Source organism: Bactrocera latifrons, unplaced genomic scaffold, assembly GCF_001853355.1.
Source record: "Bactrocera latifrons isolate USDA-ARS-PBARC rearing strain unplaced genomic scaffold, ASM185335v1 scaffold_1115, whole genome shotgun sequence".
NCBI classification, from domain to species: Eukaryota; Metazoa; Arthropoda; class Insecta; order Diptera; family Tephritidae; genus Bactrocera; species Bactrocera latifrons.
The window spans coordinates 2,978-19,212 of NW_017534537.1; the positions used below are offsets into that span (position 1 = coordinate 2,978).

The following is a 16,235-nucleotide window of genomic DNA, read 5'->3' on the forward strand; positions in this document are numbered from 1 at the left end:
TCCAATGTTTTAAATATTTAACTCGCACAGTGTGTCATTTACATACTATATACGCTTTTGAAAAAAGTTCGGAACGACGAGTATTCTGATTCTAGTGAGTCTCTATCGACGTGTATGGCCCAGCGTTGACCTGATGAAGCACAATTTCTCGCTAATTGGATAAATCTGGCTGTTTCTGAACGATATTTACCTTCAGAGGGTCCAAATGCTGATACTACAGGCCCGAATTGAGAGTTTGGCTGTGGGATAACAGTTCAGAGTAGCTGATTTTCTGCGCATCCCACAAAATACATAGCAAAACTTACGTGACCGTCAATTCCGACAGGTCTCCGTTTGGCGCTAGATCGTTGCGCTTCGTTCGCCACCATTCTCGCTTGACGTTGTCGTAATGACCCACTTTTCGTCGCTTGAGATATTAACTGATTTTTCGGGACTCAGTAGTAATACCTTGATGGATATTTGGTCCATGAGGTTTGTTTTTGTTAACTTATGTGGTGTCCATTGTGCAGGCTTCGTTTTACGTAATTTTTAGCTGCAGGACAATTGAAATAGTGTTTGAAAGATGATCGGACGGGTCGATTTTCTCTATTCTATCGATATCTTCGACAATTGGCCTTTCAGAACGTGGTAGATTTTTGACATCAAAATTACCGGTTTATATATGTCATCAAAATTACCGGAAACGAATTGATGAAACTAAAATTGCACGAAATTGGCTGCTACAGTATCAGTGGCATAAGCTTTTCACATTTCAGCCGCCTGACGTGAGTTTTCGCTTTTAGCGTAGAAAAACTCTAAAATATAGCGAGTTTTTCCTTTGCATTCTGATTGCTATTCTAAATAAATGACTTAAGAGAAGCTTAATTTCCGGTTTAGAGAATTTTAAAACAATAATTATTCTTAACTGCAAATTTCCTACTGTGCTGTATTCCAGCTTCAGCGTCGTTAGCTCTGTGGAACTTCCATTTTTCTTTCTCCTTATTGCTACACTGCATCTTTCACACATTAATCACTTTTGTTTTCCATTCCGATGGCAGCAAGATCTGTTGCCCATGTCTTTACGGTTAACCGCCTAACCGACGCTCAGGTGAGCTTTGTTCGTTGAGGTTAAGTAGCAGCTCTAAAAAAGTTTAGCAGTCTTTGGCCACGATTAGCTTAAGTTTGTAGCTTTCCTTTTTGCATTATGCCACTTTTACGTATATTTTTAATGTTTTAATTTGGACTTTTAATAAGTAATTTTAGTTTCAATGAAAACTGGTTAATATTTCTTTGACAATGACCACTTTAAGCTAAATATTTATTTTATGCCTCTCGTCTGCCATGAAAACTTTTAAATGCTTATGTTAAAGTTGTCTCTTATTTTAACTTAGACATACTGTTATAAAAGTTAAAGTTTCCTTTCACTTGTTTCGGTGAAATTATGCAAATATTTTAAGCTTGACATCTAATTACTTGAAACTTGCGAATAATTTGATTTTTTTTATGTCTCTCTACAACGTAAGTATGTATATAAATTTTAACAAGTCGTTTATGCGGCATTCGTCATCAAAGTCCACAGGCGGAATTTTTAAAAATCTGGTGCATTATTATCGTTCAATTCCGGCCGTTTTATTCGGATGTTCTCATGCAAATATATCTTCTATTCACCTGCTGCCGGGATCGAATTCATGATGCACTAAACAACGAATAGCGAAAACACTATGAGCATCACCTTGTGTTTTGAGCGGCTTTGTCTTAGTTTTCCTGTTTTTGAATTGTTTTTTCCCCCCATTCCGATGATTGTTGACTTGTTTGCATATCAAACGCATAAATCCATGTTTCATCGGCAACTATACATGTTCTCCATGAATGTGGACGATCAAGCATGTATAAAGAGACCTGAAAAAAATTCAGCTTTATCGGGATGAGTCGAGCATGAACGCTTTTCATACCCAAAATATACACCAAAATAATTTGAATTGTCGAGCTCTTTTGACATCTACCTGACAATTTCAAGCACCATATCCTTCACTTTTTTAATATTTTCAGCAGCTGACGAGGTCGAAGGACGTCCAAAGCGAGAAATGTCTTCACGATCTCTCGACAGTATTTGAAGGCTTTGTATCACTCTTAGGCTTGTGTTTTATATTAAACTGAATATTCTCTTCGAACTTCTCGAGCGCTGATTGAACATACTCCTAGAGAATATATTTTAGAGGACAATTTCCAAGCATTGTACCAAAGTAAAGCTTGACGCAATGAAAATGAATACCCTGACATAATATGAGACAAACAAAGCCGTCGCGAGCTGTCGAAACCGTCTAAAAAACTTACCGATCCAAAAGGGGTTAAATCCCCAAAAAACGTTCCTTGGCCAGATCAGATCTGGGTCTTCTTATGTTTTTATTTTATGTTCAAATTAAATGAAGTTACATTATCGAATACATATAATAAAATTTGTAATTTTACTCATTTTTCAGATGTTTTTCTACGAAATGTACTCGATTTTTATTCAAAATAAATTATATTAAGAGAAGTTGTAACATGAAATATTGCTGGTCTTAAGAAAATTATTCAAATTTCACGCAAAAATTTGCAATTATGCAATTTGCCTATATTAAAGATAATCGTGGTAGTGAAGTGAAAAAGTTCGTTTAAAAAATCTAAAAAATATATTAGTGCATATACATACAACTATGACGATAGCAAAAAAATTGTGCATTTTGCTAAAGTAAATTTGCTGCAACAGGTGTACGTATGTATCCACGTAATTCCGTATGTAAGCGTTGGATATTGCCGGCATAAATAGAATATTCTCTGCCTCGAAATGGTGTATAAGAAAATTGCAAATTAAGATAGTAGTGTTCGTATTTAAAATCGCGTGTGAAATCGTGAAGCAAACAAACGCACGAAGCTGCTTGCAAACGTCAAACTGTGAAAACAAGCAAACGCTTAAAATGTTCGCAATTTTCTACTACAGTTAACGTAATGTAATTAAACAGATTAGAAAGAAATCTCATTAAAGCATAATAGAATAAAATAATTGCAAAACAATAGCAACAACAAACAGCTAAAATAACGTCAGCAATAGAACAACAACGAACTGCAACCGACAAAAAAGCGTAGAAAAATGCCGACATTGGCGGCAAAAAATTCACAAGTCGCAATTGCTAACATGGCAACAGCAGCCACAACAACAACAACAACACCAACAACAGTAGTGGCAATAAATTCCGGTGGCAGCGAGCAGTGCGACGCTGATGTTAGTGCCGCAAGAGTAGCAACGCCGACAACCGACACACAAAACACCGGTGCCGCGTTGAACCATCATTATCATCATCCGCCGGCGCCGCATGGAGGCTCGCATGCCGTTGGCAATGCCTTGTCGCCGATGATAGCAACTGCAACAACAACAACTGCAGTCTCTGCGACCGGGGCAACTACCGGCACCGTTGCAGCCAGTTTAGCCACATTTAACGGAAATTCAAATTTAAATGTTGCCAACGGAAACATCGCCGGCAATAACAATCACAACAACAGCCACAACCACAATCACAGTCACAGTACGCACACAGGTGTTGTGGTAAGCAAAAAGCCCTTGACAAATATGCAAACATCCCGTGAGGATGTTGCATCACCACAACCACAAACACAGTTACCACCACCGCCGTTAACACAAATAGGCAATGCCATGCCGCCAACATCAGCGTCCATCATCCACCATCAGCAGTTGTCCGCCACTAGCAGTCAGAGCAATCACAATCATAACAACAATAATAATTGCAATATCAACGGTGGCAATGGCAGCAATAATAATAATAATAATAGCAATGGTAACGGTAACGGCAGCACAAACATCAGCAGCATTCTCAAAGGAAGTAAAGGTAAGTCCAATTCTATTTGAAAGCTGATAATTGTGAATTCACTAAAATGCATATGTGTGTATCTAAAATTGCAAAACGCAATTTCAAATTGAAAATCAAATTTCAAGCTCTCTATCTACTCTATTATTCTCATATGTAGTTTTTGATACCCCGGTCCATATAACTTTCATGAAAGACTGACATTTTCATGTTCAACACGTCTATGCAGAGAAATACATGCAAACAGCTACATATTTATATATAAATACATATGTACATATTTATGTGAAATGAATGGCTCATTAGCGTTTAGACCAGTTACTAGTAACCTTGTTTTGAAATTGTTGATCGGCTGTGGGAAGTTGCTTATTTACATTTGTAATTAAACCGTATTACTATATTGCCATACATACAAATACATACATATACTTATATACACATGTCATTAGTTTTAGTCATTTCCTAAAACTATCAATTTCAAAATTTTTGAAAGCAACCACTTTGCTTTAAATTACAATTTGAAATAAAACCTAATCAATGAGCAATATATTAGTTGGATTTGTGCATACAGGGTTTGTCCGGAAAGTAATAGGACTGAGTCGATTTAAAAAAATTGATTGAATTAATCGTTACAATTCTTTAAAAACTTCCAAAATAGGCTCCTTCTGCATCGATGCAGCGCTGCCAGCGCGACTTCCAAGCATTGAAGGCGTCACGGAAGGCATTCTCCAGAATAGCCTTGAGAGCCGAGGAGCATTCAGCTTGGATGCCTTCTTTCGTCTCAAAATGCTTGCCTTTCATCGGCCTTTTCAGGCAAGGAAACAAAAAAAGTCCGGGGAGTACACATCTGGACTGTAGGTTGGCTGCGGAAGCGTTGTGTTACCGGCCTTGGTTAGGTAGCTGTTCACAAGAAAAACGATTGTCGATGTTCAAGTGTTCCGTCACAATGTCATGAACCACAGATTTTGATAAATTTAACATCTGGAAAATTAAACGAATATCGATGGTCTGAACTCAAAACTTTGCGCACACAAGTCACATTGTCGATGCTTGTCGAAGTCGAAGGTTTCCCAGTACGGAAATACACCAATTGTGGCTAAAGAGACATCAAAAAGCTCGTTCGTTAGCTAGGAACGCCCTATACCGAATCCAGTCGGTGCGCGCACGCTCTGAAATACAGTCGCGGCGGAAGAAAATCAGTCCTATTACTTTCCGGACACACCYTGYATTAGATTTATATACGCATAATATATTGTAGTTGTTTTTGAAAATKTATTTTATTTCGGAAAAAAATGCCAGCCAGAGCAATTATTATTTTAACTTTAACAGAGTTTGATCTTTGTTCGTCAAGAGAGGAATTTAATTTTCAATTGCCTACTCAGTCCACAATAGCACTTGTTTGCTCACCAATGATGCCTTTTGATATTACGAGGACATCAAGCAATCGCTTAGTATTATGTACCACCTCTGAAACATTCCGATCTGTCTAAAAAAGAAGACTTTATACGAATCTTGTCGCGTTTTTCATTTTAATTATCCTTCTCGGGTGATGTGTTCGAAACCTAACATACAATATTAAAATATATAGTATATTAGAAGCTCCAATGTCCAACATGTATGCTTCATAAAATAATTCATTCAGCGGAAATACTACATTTACCGTAATACCTACCACAGCTACCATGGCATATTCTACTACAGTCATTCAATGCCGTCTTAGTTACTATGTCATTCCCTTCGTTCACAATTCTTCGTTTTGCACTTCAAATGAGTACAATTCAATATAAAAAGCGCTACATTCTTATTGTCCATTATAAACAATAGTCACGACGCTTTGTTTACACTCTCTGTCCCTTGTAATGCGTGGTTTTAACTACATAAAAATAAATTCGTATTCTATTTTGTATTATACAATGTGTAGGCTGACGCCTTAAACGGCGCGTGTAGCCAACTAAAAATTCAAGCGGCGATTCGTAAATTCGATGTCGGCTCACTATCCGTATAAAGTTATGTGGGACCAATGTTTTTCATTTACCTATTACTCATGCTTTTGCTCTCCAAGTTACAAGCCGGGTGCGCTGAGAAGAAAAAAATTAAATGAAAAGAAAGGTAACACGTTTTTCGGACGCTAGGCCATTGAACCCTTTCATTTTCGTTGCTGCCCTCAAAATCGTTTTCTCTTATTTTCGTTTTCCTTATGTAATATCTCTTACCCTGACCTCTCAACGCATTGTTCATATGTACAGGTATGTTTGTTACATAATGACTATGACTATTGACCATTGTGTTGTTATGTACCTGACTCGACTGTTAATTCTGTATGTAGGTGTACAAACTCATCAAATTCTCTAACAATGCCTGGACTTCGCAATAATCGATAGAACACTAGATCCAAAATGAAAAAAAAAGAAAGATTCGAATGGACGTGTTCTTAAAAAAGCATAGTAGTTCCGAAAAATGTCACTCTGGGCTTATTTTGTGTATCGGTTTTGATAAAACTAACTGGGTAGAGATCTTATGTSTACAAGACTTATTTATGAAACTTTTGTGAAATGCTTGAAACAATGTATGCTCTGTCGAGACATATTCGTTCATAGGCCCAGGTTAGACATTACATTTAATACAAAAATGTCCAAATGAACTCTGAAGTCTACACGTGGTTGTTATTATAGTAAGTCCTTCGTATATTCTATAGTTCATGTTGCAAGCAATCAGATGTATTACAGACGTTTCACTTGTTTTGTTGTGAATCAAGGTGGTGTTAAAAGTTATCTGCTACATATCATATTGTTGTTGTCTTGGGCAAATTTGATTGCTGTGGTTGGCTGCATGCGAATAATTGGCGGGACATGCGACTTGCATGATAGAGTCACAGTCGCCATACGACATGAAATACATACATATGTATTTCTATACATGAGTAATTTTTATAAATGACAATGGAAACGCCAACGAAGACGCGGAAGTTTTAAATACGGCTGGCTGGTGTGAATGTCATAAGAAGAGAATTATAGCAGTGAGGTTCATTAGGACATGCATGCAACTTCAACGCTTGACGTACAAAAATTCCATAGCTATGCACTGTGGCGGTGATATTTTATGTGGGCGTGTCCAGGCCGTTGAAACTTTACAAAGAACGACATAAATGTACAAAGATAGCACTAAAATGGACGCATAAATGCAACAAGAACGCTTTGATAATGAGAAACTCTGACCGAAACTTGCGAATAAAAACGCCAGAGCGGAGTCTTACAATTTTCAAGCATCGAAAATTATATCTGTGAGTTATAATTGTCGGCTGTCACCGCTAAAGCTTTGCTGGTACCTACGTTCCGGCTGCTTGKACTCTTGGATGTATTTATTGTTTTACAAAAAATATTCTATTTATTTACTTCATTCAGTTTTTTTTTTCTAACTTCAAAATCATGTGAGTACAGAAATTGTGCTGAAACTTATGAAGTCTATCTCCTTCTTCTTACAAGTAGTTCTTTCTTTCCATTTAGTGCTATTCCTCGAGCAAAGAGCGGCCTATTTTCAATTTTTTTCTATGACAAATAAAGTAACAGGTCAATTGAAAAGTCCATTGCCTACCATAATAAAACTTTTTTTTTGGCAAAATTCGGTATTCTTCGGTATTGCGACCCTCGAACTTTTCCATACCATTTTTGTAGCACGACTTATGCTTTTCTTCCATCTTTCAGTTGCGATGATCACTTCTTCATTCGAAGGATATATCTTCCCAGCGAGCTGGGAGATCCGTGAACATCAAATAGTCGCTGTTGTTCAGATCTGGAGAATAAGGTGGATGCGGAAGCCGTGCGCATCCCAAGATACAGCCACCATAACCTTGTAAGCCGACSGTTGCGTTTTTCTGCACTTTTCAGAGGATCGTGTGCAGTCCAATCAGAGGGCTGCTAAAGTGTTTGCTATCGCGAATAACTTCACTTTACGGTCAACCGAAATTTAATTTTGGGGACTTTTGTGATGTTGTCGTCGGTACCAGTCTTCGTTCAAAACCTTCTTAATTGTGTTTCGAAGACCTGTATATTTCATTAAAGTCGGTTGAGTAGTTTGCGAAAGATGTTGACAACCGACTTTGAAAACACAGTTTTGAGAAAAAACGTTTAAAGTTTTGTATAACTCGAGCGCAAGGCTGTATCTCCAAGGCTACATATTGCTCGGATCAACTGGAGAATTCATAGTCTACACATGTTACATATTTAAATAAGACAAAAAAAATCTCCCTTTAAGCCCAGTGGACAATTTGGCACCGCAAATTTTTGGGTCTATCGACTAATTTTCTACTGGGCAATATTTGGCGGTTAACGATTTAAATAATATTAGGTGCCTATTAGCGGCAATTTAACATTTTCATATTTTGTGTACAAGTTTTATTTAAAATACATTTTTTTTTTGACRCATAGGATTTCCTTGTACTCTTTTTATATTATTTGCTTATGAACTACATGTTTATGTTTATAAGCATATTTGCTACACATCACTTGTGGTATAAACAATTTATGTTTCACATGTTTGTAAGTACGTATGTATGTTTGTACGTTGCATCGTGTGGCATGTTGCCGCGGCTGTYTCATGCACACACAGCGGCTTACTGGCGTTTTCTATTGTTGGCGCGCGCGWGTACAAGGTCTTTGACTTGCTGACATCAATAAAGCGAGCGAGTGCAGCCGGCATGTGGACGGTACACAAACAAAAAAGCTGCTGGAACCAGCCTAACAGCAGGAGCAGTGATCGTCGTCGCCGCATAATACGCCAAGCGTTTGGGAGTTTTCGCCTTCGCCTTTGGCATTTGCAATACAACGCAGTGCAGAAGTCAGTTTTTACTCACAGCTGCTCCATTTGCTCACGCATTAGAAATTTCCGTTTTTGTACTTAAATACTTATATACATATAAGTTTTTGTTTGTTATACCCTCAATAGGACATATTAAGTTTGCCACGAAGTTTGTAAMGTTCAGAAGGAAACGTGGGAGATCGTCTAAAGTATATACAGGGATGTTCGGAAAGTAATAGAACTAAGTCGATTTAAAAAAATTTATTGAACCAATCGACCAATTAACTTTTTAAAAATTTGCAAAATATTCTCCTTGTGCGTCAATGCAGTGCTGCCAGCGAGATTACCAAGCATTGGAATAGCCTTGAAAGCTGAGGTACAAGCTGCTTGGATCCCCATTCATTGGCCTTTTCAGTCAAGGAAACAAAAAAAGAGTCCGGTCTTCATCAGCGACCTCTACATGRCCCTCCTGCCTWTTGGGATTGCACCACTCACAGAAACACGTCGCGCGCAAATGTTTATTCTGACTCTCCAGGTGACCGGAGACAACTGACCAGCCACTCTTTCGTTAGCTAGCAACGCCCCCTACTGAATCCAGTCGGTGCGCGCACGCGCCAAAATATGTACAGTCGCGTTGGAAGAAAATCAATCTTATTACTTTCCGGACAAACCCTGTATATATAAATGATCAGTGYGCTGAGTTGATTCGATTTAACCGTGCCCCCTTTTTGTGTRTCTATATACTACGCACGAACTGGTCCGTCCGTTTCTGAGATCTTAAATTTTTCACACATTCTTTTTTCTCTAAGAAGCTGCTYTTTTGTCCAAATCGCTGATATCGTACCACTATAGCATATAGCTGCCATACAAACTGATAGATACTAATCAAGTTGGTGTGGAAAACTTTTTTATTTGACAAGATATCTTGACGCAATTTGGCATCGGTTTTTGTCCGAAGTACTATTGCATTTTTCGAAAAAATTATTCAGATCGGTTAACTACAGCATATAGCTGCCATACCAACTGAACGATCGGAATCAAATTCTTGTAAGGAATCTTTTGTATTTGTGAAGGGTATTATAGCTCCGATGCCACCGAAGTCAACGTTTTTCTTGCATTCTATATTTCTTTTTGTCCATTCAACACATACTATGTATGTATATTTATGTATGAATGCTTTTTCGCTCGTTTAATTTAATTCTTTTTGATTCTTTTTTACCCTTTTGCCTTTCTGTTTTTATTAAATGTACTTMTGGGCACACTTATGTATGCATCTTCATTACTTATAACAGTATATTGTAGAACATTTCAATTCACAGCTTCGCTTGTTTTGTGAACAGACCCTTTTATACAGAGTATTTGTAAAGGCTTCTATGTATGTACTTGTTGTTTTCTGTTGAGACGCTAAACACTTGTGTAAGTCTCTGCCACGCACATTTGTTTATATTTCTGTTATTAAGTCACTTAAGTTATACAAATAAGTAATTTTTAATGCATATGCACTCATGMCATACAAATTTGATGAGCGTAAAATTTCTTACGATAATCATAGAATTTATTTGAAAGTCTCACTTAAAATTTATTTGAAAGTTTTATTATTTAAGATAAACAACTTCGAAAAATTTGCTTAAGAACCCTATAGAAGAGTTTTGGTCGCAACGAAATTCTCATTGTTAAGAAATTATTCCTATACTTTTCCGTATTCCAGCCGCTTTGTGTAATATTAGCTGTCCACGATTGAGTAAACGCTRGAGAGTAGTGAATCGAACAAGCAACTGGGGAAAATTGGATAGAAACCCAGTGTTTGTGGTACTCGTCACATTATTTTGTACGAACTTAACRTGATCATGCGATCATCTGATCGCATTTAACCCGGACTGACAAAAAAATAAAATTAATGGTGAACTAACTAACATCAATTAAATGAAACGATTGCTCTTTATATTGATTTTGACCGAATTTGGCTTAGTTTTTCGATTTCATATTATTTTTGGGTCGCCATTTGCTAGATTGTTGGACAGTTTCGCCTTTTGAATGTTAAGGCTAACTAAAAATCCTATGAATTTAATTCTAATTCCATTATATAATTCATCTTAAATGTTTCTTAAAATTTAGTAGCATTAGTTTACCAGTAAAAAATCCCGTCTTTTCTTAATTACCCTAAATCAATATACCGTTTATTTAACCTATTCTCACTTACTCTCTTTAACGGGCCTAAGAAAATTCGGCCTACTTCCACTGCTAGTTAGAAAAGCATTATTTCGACACAGTTAATTAAAATACATACAGACAAATCTAAGCATTGAAGGCATCATTTGTAAATATTTGCCTCCACTGAAGCGTTTAAAACTCATTTGGGTTAAGCAAGCAGTCACATATGCTCATATGTAGAGAGTAACTTGTATATACCATATACATATATAATAAACAGTAAATCTGGCTATGGAGTGATAGAAATTAWCTGTGTGAAAGTGGTTTTAAGGGAAACTATCAGTTTAGAGAACATATGAAAAATATTTAATTCATAGGGCGCAGAATGATGGCGAGTCTGTCGTTGTGGTCAACCGACATGGCTTGTTATGATGTACATCCATTCGTAATATCCGTAGCTAAGCACTARCCAGGCAGCGTGCCTGCATTTMTTTTATAGAAGCAGCTAACAGCCAGCTTCCCGCGAGATGACATTATGACTGTTAAATCACATCACATCACGGGGCTCGCGTCAGCCAAGCACTGGCTAGGCACCGTGCCTGCACTGTTAAATCAAATCTTATCGCGGAGCGAGCACCACCCAAGCGCTGGCCAGGCACCGTGCCTGCTTTTCTTTTATATAAGCAGCTAACAGCCAGCTTCCCGCGAGTTTACATTATGACTGTTAAATCACATAACATCGCAGTGGAAGCGCCACCCAAGCATCTTGCCTGCATTTCTTTTATAGAAGCAGCTAACAGCCAGCTCCCTGCGAGATTACATTATGACTGTTAAATTATATCACATCGCGGTGGAAGAGTCCCCTATGCAATGACCAGGCATAGTGCCTGGATTTCTTTTATAGAAGCAGCTAACAGCCAGCTTCTCGCGCGATTACATTATGACTGTTAAATCACATCACTTCACGGTGGAAGCGTCACTCAAGCACCGTGCCTGCATTTCTTTTATGGAAGCAGCTAACAACCAGCTTGTCACGAGATTACATTATGACTGTTAAATCATATCATATCGCGGTCCAAGCATCTTGCCTGCATTTCTTTTATAGAAGCAGCTAACAGCCAGCTCCCTGCAAGATTACATTATGACTGTTAAATTACATCACATCGCGGTGGAAGAGTCACCTATGCAATGATCAGGCCTAGTGCCTGGATTTCTTTTATAGAAGCAGCTAACAGCCAACTTTTCGCGCGATTACATTATGACTGTTTAATCACATCACATCGCCAGGCGAGCGTCATCCACGCACTTACCAGGCACCGTGCCTGAAAATGTACGTCCAGTGTATCTAGTTTATATCTTGTGGCATATTTATAAGTTAAGAAAACAGCACTAGTGTTCTAACATCTAACAATCTTTGAAGATAAGTTTAATTTTTGATTTCCGAGACGCAAGAATTCAGGAGAAAAGCGAAATGACAATGGATTAAAAAATAGTTAAATATTTCTTAACGGCAAACAATAGTTGTGAGTGTAAAAGTCTTTACACTACTCGTATTTAAAAGTTTCTCCCACTACCCTAGATTTTTCTTGCAGGGTACTTTTGTATTCCAARCATAATATGCTCTGTACTACTTTCATTGAAGCAGTGAATCGCGGAAGTGATTAGAAGTAGAATATCAAAGAAATGTGAATATGCATACATACATACATACATACACAGAAAAGTATTCTCATGTATGCAGTTACAAAGCTATCTACATAGAGGCTTATATTCAAGTGCTTAAACATACATACATATATGAGTATATGAACTATTGTGCAGGTAAACCTGCTTATACGGGTTAATCGAATGTGACTATTTGTTTGCAAGTGGAAGAGATACAAACATTTCATCTATGCATATATGTATAGYATATGTATGTATTTGCATTAATATATCTGTAAATATGTAATATAATGATGGGTTGTGTAAAAATGCGCGAAAATTGGGGCAAATATTGCAGGTGCTTGGCMGGCACATATCACTTACAAATGTAAATATGRACAATAATACATGCACATATATACATATATACCTATACATTGATGCATTTATATTCACATATATTAAGAAAATGTTGCAGACTCTATGCAAATGTATACTCAGATTTATGTAGGGTCTTGTTATGCAGTCACATGCATAGTTTATATGCCACATATAGTATATATATATATATTGCACATACATATATATAATGCAAATGAGTGTAAGTAAAAAGATTTCTCCCTCATTAAACTTTTTATATGCTCTCTAATACATTCTGAGTCATTGATTCCTTCAGACAGACACTTGAGTTTAATGGGGAAAATATTTAAATGCATTATTGAAATACTTTACCGTTATAGCATGTAATTATTATATCAAATGCACACACTAAGAAATAAATTATGACTTCTGTTAGAAAATTATTCGATAACAGTTTTTTTGTTGAGTTGAGTTTCGCACTCAAGTGTAGGCAATTGACACTGAAATCAAGTTTTCGAATTGAGAACTCGTGAGAATTTGTTCCTCCACACTTTTGAGACGCTATTGAACATTTTCAGAGCTAAAGAGCGCCTATATTTTCGCTCAGTACTTCAGGGACTTATAGAAACAAATTGATAACGTTTTTTTTTTTAACGTCATTTCAAAAGTAGACCGAGGGTCAGCAAATGACGCCATTTATTCCCGCTCTTTTGACATTAAGTACGGTTTGCCATTTCATCTTGGAAAGATATACGACTCAACACCGAGTCGAAATTTTTAAAATKAACTACCGAAATTTGGAGTCAATGGTCTCAACTTTAAGAGTGCTAAGCCCARTTTATGGTTGTCATAATCGTCCTGTCAGATCAACAATTGAGCGCTTAGTGGAAAAATTTGAATCCATAGGCACCGTACGAAATGTTTTCGTGCCAGTGAGACAATGAAATGCCTGCAGTGTCGAGAAAGACCCAAATCAGTAGTTTCCGGAATAACAACTAAGTTTGTACGATCTTCACGAAAGTCATCTTGAACATGATCTTTGAACTCGAGTGATTTGAACCGTGAGTGGAACCGATGATTAAATTTGAGCCAGACTGACAAAAATTAGGAGTACATTCACGCGAATTGCTTCACGTAGACGCCGTCAAACGGCCAAGTAGTATTCCGTATTACCCCTTTGACCGTGTGGATCGAAATCATGGTGAACACAACCTTAATGTTTCAGCAACTTTGCCTTTTTTAAATTTTTTGGATCGTCATGACAGGTTACGATCTCACCGGCATCATTTCATTTGCTAGATAATTGGACACTTTCGACATCATATTCATGGACCCACGTCTCGCCACCTGTAATTAGGCTTCACAACCACGTTATCAAGCATCTCTTTTGCGTTTACTCGACGTCATTTTGTTTTTTTTATTGAAAGATTCAGTTCTTTTTCTATAAGTCTGGCATTGACATGGTTCACACTCAAAACATTAACTAAACTGTGTTGAAGCGATGCATAAGGAAAATTGAGATCCTCTACTCTACTCTCTGTGCCAACACGACGATTTTCAAGCATTGTTTCTCTAAAATTTTCTATGTTAATGACGATAACAGAGGTGCATGGGCGACATATGAGACGCATATGAGGCAACATTCCGATGATTTACTGTATAAAGTATGCCAGTTAAAATGATGAAGTAGACTCCTCCAAACACTTCTGCGAYATTTTCAATGAATGTGTTGCCCTGATTCCATTGAAAACACACAATTTCGATCAAAATCCATATTTTTAAAGTGTTCTAAATGTTTTAATTGMACATTTACATTTGCCGAATTTTGTCGAATTTCTGAAGCAATTATTCACACTCTTCGTATTCTCACATTTCTCTTATTATCTGCCCTGTGTAGCTATTGTACTTTGTATTCTAGGCGTCAATATTTCTTTTTGCACATTCCATTGTTTGCGTAATTGCTTATTATGTGGCTGAAAACAACAATAACACTTGTGCGCACAGCATCTTTAGACAACTCTTCCATTCAACACTAWATCCTTTGTTGCTTTTGTTGCTGTTATCTATTAGCCGGTGTTTAAAAATCTCAACAAGACAAATTGAAAGAATAATTTTTTTTTTGTCGACCACGCCGTGCTTTAAAGCGTCGTTTTGTTGTTATTTGTGTTTAATGCAAAGATCGGTTTTTAAGCTGTTGTCGCCGCTGTTGCGCTCGCCGTAAAAGTGGGTCAGCAGTGCTAACAGTCAGGCAAATATTAACACTGCTAACAATAAACACAGCAACATGAAGCTCTACCCAGCGAGAGTGCTAGTGTCGCAGCCGCAGTACCAATATGGTTTTTACTCCATCTTCCGCCACTTTATGCACTTCGCAGCGGCATGGAAACCCGTACATACATAAATACTTATATAGAAACTTTATAAACATTAAGCTGGGTCATCAATTTAGATGAAAATGTCAATTATTTGTATAACTACACTAAAGATGGGTTGTTCAGACGACTGTCGTATCCAYGTAACCGGCATGAAAYCGAACTTAAATCCAGCCAAAACCTGTCAACTCCTCAGTATTCTTCAAAATTAAGAACAATACTAAAGAAGGGATACCACAATCTTTCCAACGGTAGTACAAACACCCGTAGATGCTGCCTGTAGATACATTGCTGCGACAGWTGCTCTAAGGCTCAGCGAATCTGGATATACAAAAGTGGACCACGCTGAACTTCCTTCCATGAACTGTATCCCAGTAAACTTGGATCACTGCGTTGTGGCTACTCATGACGATCTTTTCACACATGCCAACGATGGATATGTGGATGGAGCTAATAGCTAAAGAAGAGGCTTAGCCAGCATTTGCAAGAATTGGCAAATATTTTTGGTCTATAGTAGTACGCGGRAGATGTACTGAACCACTTGCCCTTTAACAAAATTCATCTTGCCGCAAATTGACACYTAGGCCTTTAGGCAGTTCATTGTGATATCACCGGTACTAAAGTCCCCTCATTCCATTGGCTCCTCGTACGAAAAGTTTTATTTGTGCAACCTCYGAGAACGTCGCTAAGAAAACCTCTTATAGAGCCTTACGCCCGCATMGAAAATTTTTTGTAGTCTCCTCCTCTTCTGCCTCCTTACAAATTCTGCAATAAAAAAATTATGATCTCACTAGTCTACCGGCAGGCTTGCTTATTAGATATTGATCTGTTAGCATACTACTAGAGTTCTTATATATCTTCTTCCTCTTTATTGGCGTAGACACTGCTTACGCGGTTATAAGAGGGCTTAWAACAGCGCGCTAGATTTCTGCCTTTTCGCTGTTTGGCGCCAACTGGATATTCCAAGTGTAGCGAGGTCTTTCCCCACCTGCACTTTTTTCTTCCTCTGCCTCCTCCGCCGGGTACTGTGTCGAATACTCTCAGAACTGGAGTGTTTTCACCCATTCGGACG

The 16,235-nt window shown here is 37.6% G+C and overlaps 1 protein-coding gene across 1 annotated transcript in view; it reads left to right on the forward strand.

The window, feature by feature from the left end:
- Nucleotides 1–2,464: 2,464 nt before the first annotated feature.
- The window catches only part of LOC108974444, a 32,864-nt gene continuing 19,093 nt past the window's right edge, over nt 2,465–16,235 (forward strand). Inside the window, exon 1 of the mRNA XM_018942288.1 lies at nt 2,465–3,863. Coding sequence (XP_018797833.1) covers nt 3,110–3,863 — 754 coding nt within the window. The 5' untranslated portion in view covers nt 2,465–3,109. The remainder of the gene's footprint in view (nt 3,864–16,235) is intronic.